Source organism: Camelus dromedarius, chromosome 2 (genome assembly GCF_036321535.1).
Source record: "Camelus dromedarius isolate mCamDro1 chromosome 2, mCamDro1.pat, whole genome shotgun sequence".
In the NCBI taxonomy this organism is placed as follows: Eukaryota; Metazoa; Chordata; class Mammalia; order Artiodactyla; family Camelidae; genus Camelus; species Camelus dromedarius.
The window spans coordinates 55753130-55770358 of record NC_087437.1 but is presented as its reverse complement, the minus strand read 5'-3'; the positions used below and the strand labels follow the sequence as shown (position 1 = coordinate 55770358).

General features: G+C 36.6%; 1 protein-coding gene across 4 annotated transcripts in view; it reads right to left on the bottom strand.

Moving 5' to 3' along the window:
• TP63 (tumor protein p63) overlaps window positions 1-17229 on the bottom strand; it is a 207871-nt gene that overhangs the window by 119066 nt on the left and 71576 nt on the right. For all 4 annotated transcript variants that reach the window (XM_010990100.3, XM_010990098.3, XM_010990099.3 and 1 more), the window contains exon 3: window positions 16711-16843. In XM_010990100.3, the coding sequence (XP_010988402.1) occupies window positions 16711-16843 (133 nt within the window). The remainder of the gene's footprint in view (window positions 1-16710; window positions 16844-17229) is intronic.

Genomic DNA, 17229 nt, shown 5'->3' with positions numbered 1-17229 from the left:
GTGTGTTCAGGCCTGCACTTGATCCATCAAATGCACTTTATCCATCCTGTGCTCTTGAATCTATCCGTGAACTCTCACTACAGCATCCATAAGCCACTGCCAAATAAATTTTTAGTACGTGTCCTTGTCACAAGCTAATGTTAAATCAACTCTACAATGACAAGTCAACCCTTACTGCACAGTAGGTGCTTTACATCATGGGTAGTTTTAGTGCATATGGCAAGTTTGGGATTTTTTGGCCAGAATTGCTTATTGCTTATGATAATGAATTAAAGCAACTGTTTGATAATAATGCTTTGACTTCATACATATACATATAAAACATATATATAGTGTATATATTAACTATATAATAGTTGTATATCTATAAAGCTATTGATCTTTCAGGATTTTGGAGCAATTTGATGAACAATTATCAGAGATTTTAAAGAGAGTTTAAAAGAATACCTTGCAAATACTTATAATATTTGTGATTCAATAATTTAAAAAAAGAATTATATAATAATAAAAATAACTCCTATACCAAAATCTAAAAACTGGATCTTGAGGCTTATAAAACACTGTAACTTCTAGACAAACCACTCCTTAAATTGTGCTTATTTACAACAACCCTCTGTGTTCCATGACTGACCTACTAAAAAAGTAAATATTTTAAAAAGCTAACATTTATTGAGCAATACTATTGAGATAATCTTTTAATATTTACTATCTCATTTAGTTTTCACAGTAGTTGTATTAATCCCATATTATAAAAGAAAACAAGTAACAACAACAACAACAACAAAAATAACCTAAAGCTTAGAGAGGGTTAGTTATTCATATGCCAGGGTATTTGAACCTGGAGCCCAAAGTACTTAGCCCTTGAAATAAATCTCTAATAATAAAATAATACTTGATTTGTTTTATGTGTTGGCATGAGATTTCACTTTTATGGGTTATTCTAGGAAAACTTTGATATCTAGATTTGAATATCATTTACCTAGATTATTTGTAAGTGAAGAAACTGCAACTAGAGAGGGTTAGTGACACGTGTGAGGTCACTCAGCAAAATGGTACAGAATCCATGACCAGAACTTAGATTTGCAAACTTCTAAGGTAACATCCTCCTCTCTGGACAACAGTCTTTTTTATTTTTTTTTCTGGTATAGATTTCACAGTCTATAGGGATGTTTGAACCAAGAGTCCCTTTCTTCTTATACTTCAGTCATAAGATAATAGCTTGTTTCTATTTCCCATCAGACAATTCATCCTACACTCTACATGATGAAAAATAAGACATATGGTTTTCTAACCATGGGCTACTCTTTAGCTAAACTTCTTGATAAATGATTAAGGATAATTTCATTATATTGTGACAAAAGGGGAACCAGAAATGAAAAAAACCCTCAAATTTGCCAAAACTCAAATGATTCTCAGAATTCCTTCCAAAACAAAATCAGGAAAAAAAAAAAAATGCCTGTTTTATCCTCCACCATTCAGACCAGACACAGTAAGGAATTCAGCTTCTAGGACTCTGTGTAGTATCCCATTTTCACTGCACAAATTGAGAGATTGACACACTTTTTCTCCCCCCCCCCCCCCACTGAATTCAAGTCACAAACTATCCCTATTTAGTTAGGAATTGTACACAATCAGAATAAGAAAATATTATGTGACTCCTTACCACTCAAGGCTGTTGGTAGCACTAGATAAGCAATTGCATCAGAAAAAAAAAAGGAAAAAGAAAAACTTCATGGACACCTTGGTTATTGCCTAAGAGATGCTATTATACAACGAAGAAAATTTTTAAACTACATACTCAATAATTACTAAGTTTCTCTCATAGATTAAGACCTTTTTCTATGTTTGTATGAAGGTGAGATTTGTTACAAGGCAAGATTTGTGTCCCTTGATAGTTTGTAACATTTGCTTCACGTCTTATTGTTTATTTAAAAATGTCAGCAAAGACAACATACAGTTAATATTTTCATAAAATCACCCCTCAGCTGCAGAATGAGGGATCAGGAGGTATGCATGTGATAAAGACAAAAGCTTGTATCAAAAGAGCTTAATTCCTGTCACCCCCAAAGGACAAATGCAACCCCGAGAAAACTGTCTTACTTAAAAAAAGCAAGGCAATTAGTGTCCTAATTTCTTTTGTTTTTGCTGTTTCCAGGTAGAGTAGGTAGGTTTGTTTGCATGTATTTCAAACCGAAGGAGAAGTTTTTGAGCACAACATTTACCACCTTTTTTTTTTTTTTTTTAAACGTGATTTATGCTTTTAGAGAGGTTCCTTTTCAGAAGAAATCTGAATGAGGAGACAGTCTGTAGAAAGACATTCCAATGAACTGGTTAGGCCGGTAGTTGTTTGGAAGGAACACCGCCTCCGGGACTCACCGGGAAGACAGAGGCAGCACCGAAGGAGGGACTTGCTTCTTTCACCAGCTCCAGACAGTATTCACATTTATGACTAATCTTCGGAGTGCGATCCCTCACCGCCCACCTCGCCTCCACAAAAAGCCATGGTTAGGAAGCATTCATTTTCTCAGATAGAAAAGTGTTGCTTTTGTGTTCTGATTTTTGCAAGTCCACCCAACCCCCCCCACCCCACAACCCCCTTGCCCTTAGAGAACGGAAAGAAAAGAAAGACCGTCACACAGTCTTGAGATTCCAGGCAACAGAGCTGTTATTTAGAACAGGTTTTGTTCTATGTTCCGAACAGAACACATGGGTTTATATGAGCTTTCACTGATGGTTCTGGAAAATGTGCTTGCCTGTGCTATGTTCCCACATGAAGACACAAGAGGCGTCCTAGCAAGGCTGAATTCAGAAGCAGGGGATTGGTGCTTTATCTATTACAGAGGATGAGAAGATTGAGTAATCCCTAGTCCAAATCCACGATTTTACATATAAGAAAACCAAGACCGGGAGGGGGAAGTTATTCGTGCATCAGCAGCAAGCCAGTTAGTGACAGCAGAGCAGCGTGGGGACTGGAAGCCAAGGCTGCCGATTTCCAAGCCAGTACTTTTCGCTACAACTCATGACTGCTTTAAGTTTGAGTGCCTTTCAACATACAAGGCAGAGTAAATTTATAAAGCCCCAAATTAGAATTCCAGATTTCCTTCCCATGCCGGAGGACCTCCAGAGAGCTTAATTTTACATATAATAATGTGCTAATCCTTGAATCTCAAGAGAAAGAGACAACATACTGGAATACATTTGTTTCCCAGTATCAATTATTCACAAGATAGGTTTTTTTTTTTTTAACTTCTTTCATATCCTCCTTAGTTTTCCTTCTATCCAATCAATTCCAAGCAGCTGAGTTGTCTCTTTTTCTAAACAGACTATTGCTGAAAGGCAAATAAAATACCTTGGTAAAATGGGAAGCGGGCTACATGTATGTAATTCCATAGCAGAAAGGGTTTGGGCTGCTTGCCTTCACTTAGGGACGCCAACATCACCAAATCCATCCACTGAATAAATCTCAGGTGATAGAAAAGTCATCTTGCTACTCTGCTCAGCCATCTAAGAGAGGGCTATTTTTAATAGCTGTATTTTATAGAGCCAGCTAGCTCCCATTTGAACAAAAGCAGGTAGTGACATCCATTGGATTAAAACATACCCAACTGCAAGACAAATCATATGGGTTTTATTTCTAAATTAGTTTCTGATTCACTACCCTGTGCGACGGAGGTTACAAAATTGAGATGTTAAAATACCGGCTCTCTTCCTTCCTCTTTAAGAGGGTGTGGTGAGAAATGGCTTGAATAATATCCATTAAGAGCTCTCAGCTTCTTGGGAGGATGGTAAGTAAATAGAGAGGCCAATGAAGTAAGAACTGTTTTTTATTTTAATCTATAGGTGAATTATGTGTCTTTTCTAAACACAAAGAATAACTGAGACAAAAGACCAAGAGTCAGCTCACATCACTGCCGTGTGCCCCTGATAGCGCCGCACTCAGCTAGCCTCCATCCACAAATGGGGCGAGAGGCTCAGACTGCACGAATTAAGAGTTTGTCTATTTCTCTGACACACACACACACACACACACACACACACAATGCATGAACACATATTTTACATTTTACCAGGTGAGGAGTGCCTAATCAAAATAATCAAATCCTAATCAAAAATAATCAATTCAGCCACGGTTTTATCAGCCTTGTTCTATATCTCTAGCCAGCATGTCATCAACATGGTTCCTGTTTTTTACATAGCAGGACGGGAACCTTTACCTCTCATTAGGTTGTAAAGTGAAGGGGCTCTCATTTACATCTCTATTCCTACTCCAGGAACTGTCACTTTGTCTATTCTAAAGAAATGTTGGGGAAGAAAAAGTAAACAACAGACAGGTCCTTATCTGAAAAGAACAGTCCTCCAGAGAGATTTGATCATAATCCCAACACACCCACTTGTCCTGACAATAAACACATGACATGGCAGAGTTTGAGATCCCATGCGAATGCAGACACCACCACACCTCCAGCCACTCATCCTCTAGTCATGTACTGTGCCCCGCAATCCATCCAGCAAGCCCCCCAGGTTAGAATGTACTACTGGTTTCCTTGAAATGACCCCCAACTCAACAATTTGTCTATTTTCATACTTCTTCTCTTCATGTTGGGTTTTAGCCAAACCAAGCTGACCCTCCTCCCATGACACAATGTACCAAGTTCATGTCAACACCTAAGGGGTCTCAAACTGATAGCCAATACATATGTTCTGTGGGCCCAGGGAATTAAAAAAAAATTACATTATGCTAGGTGAGGCAAGCGTTCTTTCAAAGCATCACAAGTTTTTGTTCTCTCATAGTGAGGGCTTCACACACTTAAGCCTTTTCCCTAACTAACATAAATGGTTCTCTCTGCCTTATTCTATTTCTCTTCCCTTTGCTCCCACATGGCCAATATATTTCCTGAGCTTTCAAACAGAAATGAGACCATCTATACTGTTCTCTGTTGCTTATCATTCTGTAACTCATGTGATAAGAGTTGTTTGTATGTTACCTCCTGTCCCATAATAAACTGGTTGCTTTAGGGGGTCAGAATGTGCTCTTTCTTTACTCATTCATCCCCCAGATTGTCTCAAGTGTAGTAAGTGCCAAATGTTAGCTAGACGGCAGGACTACTGAGCTGCTTAATGCCTACATGTTGTCCTTCATATGAAGTATGAGGTGAACACTGCCCCTGAAGTTATACCGCACAGCAGTCATTGCTGATGACTGAACTCTGGTCTGGTGTTCAGTGTCTTTTCTATTTATCCCTCAATAGGTAAGCAATGAATATTTTGGGGGTATGGTCATTTATAATCCAGTTCATTAACTTCATACCTGACTCTCCCACCAACTCTAAGTTATAGGCAGTGATAGACTCAGCTCTTTTATTAAACTTGTACCCAAAGCAGAGTATTTTGAACTTAGTAAATAATCAGTAAATTCCTGTGGAAATGACAAGAATACAAGCTTGAAATTTTCGTCATTTTGCCAGGGAAAAGATTCTTATGAACCTTTACAATTAGAAACAAGTCAGTTGTGAGAACTTGTTTAACAACATCTTACTGATAAAGATGTATAGCCATCCAGTTAGTAAGGATATTTAATGACTTCTTCTAAAGTATTACATTCTATCTTTAAACTTTCTGAATAACAAAACCCAGGAGAGCTTTCCACGTGTTTTGTGATGAATCACAACTAGAAATACCTATTTTAAAGGAGAGAGTGGACTAGCAGTCTCTTCTCTGTCATTATGGCTGTGTCCCCTTGGGCAAGTCACTCCCCTGTCAGACTCTGAGTTCCCCCACCAATAAAAATACATGTTAAAACATTGGGCTGGACCAGTGTTTTTCAAACATCAGAATGGACTGGAGGGCTTATTCAAATATCTTTGTCCTCCTCTCCTTCTAGTTTCTGATTTAGCAGATCTGGAGTGGAATCCAAGAATTTGCATTTCTTAACAAGTGCTTAAGTAATGTTGATGCTGTTGACCACACTTTGAGACCCACTGAATTAAAATGTCTAGGAGTCCACGCAGCTCTGACTTCATTATCATGCTGAGATTCAAACCCAGGTATATCCAAAGTATGTGCTCTTAATTAACAGACTGGAAAAGGGAATATTTTATTACCTTAGGATTACTGGATAGCCAAATAACTAAAATAAAATAACATGTAATAATTAAAATGAAAGTGTTTTCTTTGAATTCTATAAGACTGAATAAACACAAGGGGGTATTGGCTTTTAAAAGAAATCTGCTTCAAAAATTGGTCTAAAATTGTAGAAAACTCAACTCTATCTAGTTTCAAACTGGAAAGGATGGGCTAGACGGATTTTACAGCATGCTAGCACAGCTTCAAATATTATCTTCTTTTTATGGAAACACAAAAATACAAACCTAAGCAAATTTCATTTTTTTCCCTGCATCAGTAATTGCTCTACTTAAGGTGAATAATTTCCTGTTTCCAGATTATCTCATTCTAAAGAGTAACAGCAACAACCATCACCACTGAGAACTGACCACATGCAAGGTTACTGGGATGACTGCTTAACATGCCCTCCCTCAACCCTCTAAACAGCTTTTCTGTGATACGTCACCAATATCATCATCTTCATTTTGCAGGTGGGGAAACTGAGACTCAGAAACATACCAGAATTTAGACAAGACCATCCAAATAGTGAATGACAGAACTGGATTCAAATGCAGGCAGCCACCTACGTCCAGAGTGTGGGCTCTTCATACTACGGCAAATAGATGGAGGGGCTGGTGTAGAAAACCAGAAAGCTGCGTTAGCCCTGAATCTCCCACAGGTTCTATTAGAAATGTTGGAGAAGCGAACAGTAATCAATTCGGGTCTTAGTTTTCCCATCTATTAAAGGGAGGCTGGACTAGGACTAGATCATGTCTATAGTTCCTAAGTCTAACATTCTGAATTGTTTCAAGTTCTGTTGATTAAAACTATATTAAGTAAACTAGTTGCCAAAGGAAAAGACAGGTGACTAACAGTACGAGTATTACTTCAAAAACATCCCATTCTCTTTAAGCCAGCGTCCTAGGATTTCAACCTGATCGGTTTATAAGAGGATGCAAGGTTAGAATCAGCTCCTGTGTTTCTGCTGAAATCCCTTTCTGTTTATCTGCCCTCTTCAACTTTGCCATTCTGAATGCACACACACTGAGCACAGTGTCTTAAGTAACATTGCTGAGGCTGCACCAAAGACAGGTGCTGGGGAACTTTTCCCCCCCGGGGCTATCATTTCCAAGTCTCCCCCCTCCCAAACCAAGGGAGGGGATAGCAGGAAAAGGGTTTCTTTTCAGATTAAACACAGGGACTGCAAACACCTTCCCCTAGGCAATAAATTCTCTGCCAGTGCGTGCTGCAGTTTACCCAAACACCAAAGCAAAAAGCAAACAGCCCCTTTTGTAAGGGAGGAGTTGTCACCTGTCAAGTGATGTTTGTGAATTTCTAGAGAAGAGAGAAAAAGAAAACCCTTTCCCTTATTTTATTAAGCAGACTGTTTGTTCAAGGTTTGAAATGCATACTTGGGTTTAAGGTGAAGTCCCTGGCTTGGCGCTCGTGAACAAAGTGGTGCCTTCCGATTGGCTAAGCTGTACAAAGAGCAGAAGGGAAAAACAGTCTGCTCTTCTGGGGACACCTGAACTCTGCCTAAACTGAGTGTATACTGAGCCACCTCATATGCAACATAAGTAACTACAATCCCATTTTCCAAAAATCAGAGGGTTTTTGCTATACGGAATATGTATGTTCTTATTTCATTTGTGTCTGTGGAACTAATATTATAAAAGCTTATTTGGGGCAAATTATTTGTTTAAATCATTACTAGCCTAGGGGTAACATTTTAGGAATACTAAAAGCAAGGGTTAAGAAGTGTTGGATGGCAAAGGAGAAAATCTCCCGTTCCCATGTTCGGTGCTAATTCTAGGGAAAAGCTTGGAAATATACTCTGTGTAGCCCTCTTTACTGCCTCTTTCCTCAAAGGTTTCTCATTTCAATTAGGTTTACCCATCCCATTCACAGATGCTCCATTCTCTAAGCTATCTTACCGTCTTGTTTACAGATCTCACTTAAAATGTACTGTGAGGGACAATTTCATCTTGATTTGCAAATTACTAGAAACTCCTTGAGTCACTTAGACATATTTGCATATTTAAAATAAGAGATTGTATAATCAAAATTGATTCCACTTCATAGACATTTTTGCACAGTTGATGTGAGTACAAATTGGGGGAAAAATTCATAAAAAGAAATTTGGTAATAAATGTCCATTACACTAGTGTTCATACATTTTACTCATTAATTGTACTTCAAAACAGCTAGTACAAAAAGTGTTTGTATGTGAATATTCTTAAAATTCTGTGAGTAACAAAACAGTTAAGTAAGTCACTGTATATCTATGTAATAATCATACAGCAATTCACATTGTTTTGAAGATTAGTGAATAGGAGAAAAATGCTTACCACAAAATGCAAAGAAAAAGAAGCAGATTACAAAATTTACATGTGACAAGATCCAAATATGTCTTATAAAGTCTATTTCTTCTAGGGAAAAAAACACTAAAATTTTCAAAATTATTATCATTAGGTCAGGACAATATGTGCTTTTGAGACTCACTCTCAAATTTATTTTTAATTAGTATGCATTGATTTTATAATCAGACCAATTTTTAATTTGTATTTTATAATAAAAAGTCATGCATATTCACCTATCTCAGAGTTTTTATGAAAATCAGCATAGACAGACAAGTGACAACAAAAATAATAATTTTTAATTGACTATATATGTATACTCCAGGAACTTTGAATGAAAACAAGTCAGATATTGAAAAAAAAATCACAATTCTCAAGGCTGATGATAGATATTATGTCCATCCATACGAATAAGGACGGAGAGACTCACAGATATTATCAAGTTCACACAGCTAAATTTGTAAAGACAGAATTCCACCTTTAGTGTGTCTGACTAAAAACCTCATGCTGTCATTCGAAAGTAAGTAATACATTGCAAAGCCCTGTATTAAATATTACGTAGTCATCAAAGTTTAAAAAAAAAAAAAGCTGTTAATCAAATCCACCTGCCCTGAACTCTAGTGGTTTTCTGGAAGACCAAAGAAGGGGGAGGTAGAGACAGGAAGAAGCAGGACTCTTGGAAAGGAGCAAGGGGATGTATAGGAGGAACAGAAAGAGGACGGTAGCGGTGGCGAGGGTGGCTCTGGAGGCAAAGCAGAAAGAGCAGGGAAGGGAAATAGCTTGAAATGAGCTCTTGATATTAGTGTCAGACTTAGACTTGGGTATCACTGTGCATCGCAGGTGCCTGGGACACCAAGACACAGAAAATGATTGCTGCTTGTACGACCTATCAAGAATCATATCCTTTCCACCTTTTGAGCTAGGACAATGCATGTGGGGAGGAAGATTTAGAATGTTTGTGTGACTCATGTAGCAAAGCTGTTAACCAGCCCTTTGCAGCCTGACTGGAGTGACTTACTTAAAAACACTTTGTTCACAGAATATGTGCTTTATATATATGAATAAATTTATTAAGTGAAGATTTTAAACAATTGGTGTATCAAAAACTGTTTTGTAACAATTCTATAATGTTAGAAAATACCAATAGGTGTTGTTCAAATTGAGTTATTCATGAGTCAATGTGTGTGTGTGTGTGTGTGTGTGTGTGTGTGTAGAGACAGAGAGAGAGAGATAAGATGAAGGGGCAATAGAGGGAATGGTTAAACTTTTAATCAATAAAAATTCAGCAAATTAGAGCTTTGACATGGTTTATGGCCCTGCTTAGAAAATACAAATACTTATTTTTTCTTTGAAAACAATTCATTCTGGGGAACAAACGGGTACGTGGAATCCCCTATTCTTCATGACAATATCTAGTCAGAACTCTAACTTTGTTGCAAAGGAAGAACAATATCAATGATAAATATCCTGTTCAATAAAATTGACTATTCTCTTGAGTTCTTTAAAATGCATTTGCCAGTTGAAAGTAAAAAGTATAATACCATCTTATGTAGTGATCAGTGCACATAGATGTAATATAGATGACAACAACAACATCATGGGAAGGAAGGGTTTTGAAATCAATATTGTGGTAAGTTTTCTGCATTCCATTTGAAGTAGTAAATTAATTTAAAATAGACTGAAAAAATTATAAATACTGCAATCTCTAGAGCAATCACTAAAAACATCCAAAGAGATATAGCCAAAACCAAAACAATTAAAATCAAATACAAAATTAGGTCAAATAATCTAGATGGCAGCAGAAAAAAAGGAAAAGAGAACAATGGAGGAAACAAAAAAATAGTTGTAGGGCAAAAAAAATCTATGTTGATAACTGCATTAAATGTAAATGATGTAAATAAAACCAATTAAAAGACAGAGATTGTCAGAATGAATAAAAAAATACAACAATATGTTGTCTAGAAGAAACTCAATTCAAATATAATGATAAATATAGATTAAAAATAGAAAGAGAGAGAAAAAATTTACCACCCAAATCAAAAGAAAGTTAAAATGGCTATATTAATATAAAAATAAAGTGGACTTCAGAGCAAAGTACACTATAAAGAATAAAGAAAAATACTATATAATGATAAAAGGAAGATGTAACAAATATAATGTACCTAAAAACAGAGCTCCCAATATACATAAAGCAAAAACTGAAGATCTGAAAAGAGAAAGAGACAAATCCAAAATTGGAATTGAAGACTTTAACATTCTTCTCTCAGTAATCAATAGAACTAATAGAAAATAAACTACACAGAAGAACTGCATAATACCAGACACCAACAGGATATAATCGACTTTTATGGAATACTGCACCCAACAAAAACAGAATGCACAGTCTTTCCAAGTGCCTATGGAACAGGTACCAAGATAAACCATTTCTTGACTCATGAAACCAAGCATAACAAATTTAAAAAAATCTGAAGTCAAAATGAAATTAAACTAGAAGTCAGTAATGGAGAGAACAGAAAATATCTAAACACTTGGAAACTAAAGGACATGCTTGTAAATACACATAGGTCAAAGAAAAAGTGTTAAGAAAAATTAGAAAATATTTTAAACTGAATGAAAATGAAAATACAACATACCTAAATTTACAGAATTCAGCTAAAGCAGTGTTCAGTGGAAATTTTATAAAAGTAAATACTAACATTAGAACAGAAGATCTCAACTTAGTAATATAAACTTCCAATGAAAGAAACTTGATAAAGAAGAGCAAAGTAAGCCCAAAGAAGCAGAAGAAAGGAAATCAAGTAAGACCAGAAATAATGAAGTTGAAAACAGAAAGACTGTGAAACCAAAAAGCTGAGCTGGTTCTTTGTAAGAGCAGTACAGCTGACAAGTCTCCAGGAAGACTGACACAGAAAGAGAGGACACAAGTTGCCAATACTAGAAATGAAACAGGAGGATATTATGGATCCCCCAGACATTAAAAGTGTAATAAGGGAATACTCCAAGCAGTTCTACATACATAAACTTTAAAACTTTGATAAAATTAGCCAATTCTTCAAAATCCACAATTTACAAAAACTTACCCAAGATAAAACAGGTCATCTCAGTTGTCCTGTAACTTTAAAGACACTGACCTTATAATTAAAGAACTCCCCCCCAAAATATTCAGGCCCAGGTGATTTCACTAGCAAATTCTACCAAAAATTTAATAAGAAATACTATCAATTCTACATAATCTTTCTTAGAATACAAAGGATGCTTCACACAGAGCACAAATACAGAAATCACGCTGAAGTTCATAAACAATAGGATTGCCAAGATGAAAATGACCACACGTCATAATTATTAATACCGTCTCTCAGTGGAGGGCTTAACACTCACTTGCTTTGAACTGTAGTTTCTTTTCTATCTATCACAGTCCAAAATTTTAAAGTCTATAGAAGTCTATCTGGTCTTACCATTTTGGATATTATAAAACAATGCTGCAATGAAACCTTTGTTTCTGTATATGTGTGTGTGTTTGCGTGTATACTTATTTATATATTTTTAATTGTTTTGTGGAAAAAAATTCTAGAAGGGACACTTATGGTCAAAAGGGTAAATGCCTTTAAAATTAAATAAATGAGAATGAGCAAATTGCCTTCCAAATTTATCAACTTACACTTCTACCACAAGTGCAAAGATTGACTGTTTCCCAACAATCTCACCAGCACTGGATATTATCAATTATTTAAATCTTTGCTGATCAGATAGATGATATATTATCTCATTGTTTTATTTCACTTTTTTCTTTTGGTTATTAGAGAGGTTGAACATTTTATATTTGTTAAACATCTGCAAATCACTTATACTTTCTGACAAAGGGAGAAATTCATCTTTCTCCTATTTAATTTTTAAGTATTTAGTTTATCTGCACTACTAAATCTTTCTCATGTGTTGTAATTTTTTTTTTTAGTTGTTAGAAAAAGTTTTTATTTTTTTAACATTTTTTATTGATTTGTAATCATTTTACAATGTTGTGTCAAATTCCAGTGTTCAGCACAATTTTTCAGTCATTCATGGACATATACACACTCATTGTCACATTTTTTTCTCTGTAAGTTCATGTGCTGTAATTTTTTAAATCTATATTTTATCTTTCTTTTCTATATAAATTTCCCTTTACCTAATCATTTCAGTCTTATCTTTTCAAACTACTTTTTGCTTTGCCTATTTTGATTGACTCAAATTTCAAAGCTTAAATAAAAATCATCTTCTCTGTAATATATTATCAGTCTTTCTCTGGCACAATAAATCATTCCTTTTCTATGTGCCTTAAAAAAACATATGTCTCAGTACTTTTCATAAGTAATTTTGTATACACTTGCTTTCTGCTATATTACGGTCTTCTCAAGGCTGGGGACCATGATTTGTTCATCTGTATCACAAATAACACAGCATACAGTAAGCGCTAAAGAAATGCTTGTGCCTCAATCTAGTCTGTACAGTCTACCTGAAATCTTATATAAATACTGGGTCATAGAAGATGTAGGGTGTTATGCTAGGTGCTGTGGCCCAAGCCTTCCCAAATACAAACACACTGTCTGCTCTTTTGATATGTGGAGCTGAGGACTGCATTTATAACTGGATGCTACAATAAAAACTTACAAAAGTGGTTGGTTTTAGATAATTACTACTAAAAGCCCCAGGGAAAAACCCAATTCAACTAAATAGGGCTTCCATCAAAGTATAAAGAATAAAGAAATGCAAAAGTAAGTGTTATGTAGTTTCCATCCATCATTCCAGGAGAACATTTAAGTGTTATCATTATCCACTCCTTGAGGACTTGATAGGCATGCTTAGACAGTTTATAAATAAGGTAAAGCAGAGATATAAAGTAATATTATAGGCAACATAAGAAGGAGCCAATAAGGATCTTGGAAACATAGCCAAAATTATACATTTTTTTTTTGAGAAATCTCATTCACCATCATTTGCTCATCCAATGTAGTTCATTCTTCAATGACACTAAAGTCATTCTAATGAAGAAAACACATACACTGTCTGAATTCAAATTCCCTTTGTTCATAATCAGAGCGAAACATGATTCCACTTCATGACTAATTATTAAGGTGAAGGTTGTTTCATAAACCAATAAAAATGGGATGCCATTCTCGATTTTAAAATTTTTGTCCTTAATAATCTGACATGTCATTTCTTGTCCACAGATTCACATTTCTTGCATAGTGAGAGAATGTTTGGCAGAGATCCCAATTTTTTAAATATTATATGTGAGAGGAAAGTGATTTATGGGCAGAGTTTTGGAACTATTTAGTTATTAACCTATGCACAGAAAAGTGAAAGTATTGCTACCGAGTGATGGAAGGAAAGAGCCTCACGCCACTTGCCGCAGCTTTCAGTTTAGAAGGACCAGGAAGCCCAGAGGATCCTAGTTCTCACTTGCCAGACCAGAACCCCAATTACTGCATCCTGAGCCATTCCGCCATTTTGCCATTCCCACTGCTGAGGGATATGATCGTTATTTAGTCCCATCTAAGTGGCCTCTGGTCTCATCTCTGTGGCCTCTACACATGGATGTTGAAATGGTCCCACAACAAGGGGAAACTCAGGATTCATACAGAACTGCATTTTATTAGCAATGTTTCAGTTCTTTGGAGATAAAAACAGGGCAGCCACAGATAGCCAAGTTTGCTTATTTACTCAAGTTCATTCTCATTCCACTTACATATTCCTTTCAATATAGGTGTTCCCAAGTGACCTATTTTGTCTCCTCATTGGCAAAACCCCTTTCCATTTTTTTTTTCCAGTTTTCCTGAATCACTTCCATCCATCACTCCTTGCAAATGTTTCTATCCTGGTCTTCTTTCCTGATTTCTCATTACCCTCCATCTGACAAACAATTTCAAGTTCCAGGGTGCTAGTAAGTGATGGTAGAATTCCTAGTTACCAGTGGTGCCCTGTGCTTCTTCAGAGGAGGGAAATTGTGGAGACTCAACAGTATGACTATCTCATGAGGGAAGAGTGGAGGTTTTCTCACACAGATAAACCTACATTTCATTAAAAAGAGGTACTGGAAGAAAAAGCACAACATTTTCTATCCTGACACACCATAAGCAAGAGGAAGGACTACAGGAGGAAGTTTTGCTGCTGTGAACAGCAGGACAGGAAGGTTTGCTGCTGTGAACGTTCAGAGAATGGCCCCCTGCCTGGTGATATTCTAGAACTGTGCCACCCAATACACTACCAACTAGCCACATGTGACAGTTTAAACTAACTAAAGTTACAGTTGAGTTCCTCATGGGTACCAGCCACATTTCAGGTGTCCAAAGGATACATGTGGTTGCCGGGTTGGACAGCAGGAATATAGAACATTTTCGTCATTGAAAAAAGTTACTTTGGACAGGGATGTCTTAAAGAGAATGTTTTGACTTTTTAGATAACTTCCAAGTCTCATTTCTTATAACTTAAAAAATTCCTGACGGCCTGCTGTGGGCCAAATGTGCTAACAAACACCAGGCTTGACAAAACATGGTGCCTCTTCCGTTTAGAAACAGATAAAGAAACAACTATAATATTCTGTAATAAGCAATGCAACTAGAAATATATCTAGGTTGCTTCAGAGGAATGGTCTCTAATTCATATTGGTAGAGAATAATGATATGAAATGTTTTCCTGGAGAAGACAAGACAGACTGGCTGTTGAGGGATGGATAGGAATTGGCTAGAGAGGAGAGGAAAAACACCAAATGTCCTCAAGGAGAACACTTCTAATAAAATGAAGAAGACACATTAAGAGAACGCTTGCTTCCACATGTGAAAAAAAAATCATAACAGAAATTGCAAATGAAAAGGCTTGATTCTCCATCACAAACCATGTAACTTTTGCTCACTTTTATGAATCCAAGAGTCAGATCAGAAAATCTCCAGAGAGAATATAAAAAAGGTTTTCCTAGGCTGGTGCTACCCATCAATTTAAGAGGTAATATTATTAAATGAGTTGGGGATATCCTAATTTCTACATCACTGTCAAATTCAAATTTATATAATTATAAATACTTATGTTTAATTGTAATACATTCCAAGGCCTCGAATTACCTGCCCCTCAGATTCATCTGTCAGTTTCCATTCACTAGTTCAGGATAATTGAGAACTGTATCCATCTTATAATGGAAGGGGCCAGAGTAGAAATGTATTATTCCCTTATCAATTTGGTGACCAAAATCAGTGTATTTGCAAAGTTACAACTTTCTATTTTTTTGTTGTTTCCTCTCCTCTCTCCCCACTTCACCTTCTCCCAATTTAAAAAGTACAATTTATAATCAAAAAGCATATAGTGAAAATTCCAATAAAATTTTACATCAGACAAAAAAGTCAAGGCATACCAAAACATCTTTCATTTGTACCAGTCCTTCAGATAAAGTAATTTGATACTTTATAGATCTTTTTGTTTCTATTTTCCTTTAAGTTTTTATTTTCTTGCTTTCTACAAAAAAAGCAGTAGGACTTGTGTGGTAAATGAAAGATTAAAGAAAAAAGGAAAGAAAAGAGAACCCACCAACCAGCATGATACACTGCACAAATACAGGAAATTTCACCTGAACACCTCAGAAAAGCGTTTTGCTATCATTAACCCATCCACCCCTTAGCTACCTGGGAGGTGTGAGCACCTAAATTCTTGCCATTTTACAGATTAAAACCTGAGGTCTAAAGTCATGAGGGACTCAGTGGTAATGCCATACACACACACTCACACCAAATCCCTGTTTTATATATTATTTAGCTTCTTTCCTCTTACTCTATCACCAAGTACTTAAATCTGAGTGTTTGCATAGATTTTACTTTATCCTCCTTCATTAAAGAAGAATAATTCTATGAGAGAGATAGTCCGCCATAGTGGAAAATGCTTTGGATAGGATTCAGATCTTGACTTTGGTTCTGACTGTCTCCATCAGCTGTAAAGCACTGGGCTGGTACCATTCACTGTGAAGTCGGGATAGACATGAGGGACAATTCAGATAGAGTGTAAGGCATTATTTCTGACTCCCTTCCTCACATCAGTGGAAACATATGCACCCTAAAGGCAGACCCAGAATCCACAGTTCCTAATTTTTTCTCTGCTGACCACATTGGCTGGCTTTCCAATGGCCTTGCCCATTCAGAGACACCTGCCTTTTCACATTCCATGGAAGAGACAAGTGTAATAGAGAAGTGGACAGCATGGCCCACAGATTAAAGAGGAAGTCCACGCCACTCACCCACATGGGGTCAGTCAGGTCCGAGTCCTGCATGCGAATACAGTCCATGCTAATCTCGATCTTGTTTGTTGTACCATTTTCTGATGGTTCATCCACAAAGTTCAAGTCAATGGGCTGAACTGAACAAATGGGCCTGCCATAAAGGAAAACAAAGGTGTGTTAGGTGTGGAAAGGGACTAAGACACACTCATCCAGTTGGTAACAATGAGCTCTTTCTGCTTCAAAGTTGGCAAAGCTTGTTGGTTGGAGTCAGAAACCCTAGGTTTGAATCCTGGCTCAACCACTTACCAGATGTATAATCTCTGGCATTCCAACTCTAAGCCCTATTTGTAAACGAGAATCACGATCCTTACCCTCATCAAAGAAGTGCTGGGTGGAACCCAGGGTAGAAAAGTATCAGGGATCTTTCACACCCTCTGCCTTTGGGTCCCCAGTGTTCTGACATTGTTTCGCCTTCCCCTTAATTTACGCACTTATCCAAACCTGATCTTAAGAAAGGAGATAATAGTCCTTTTCCTA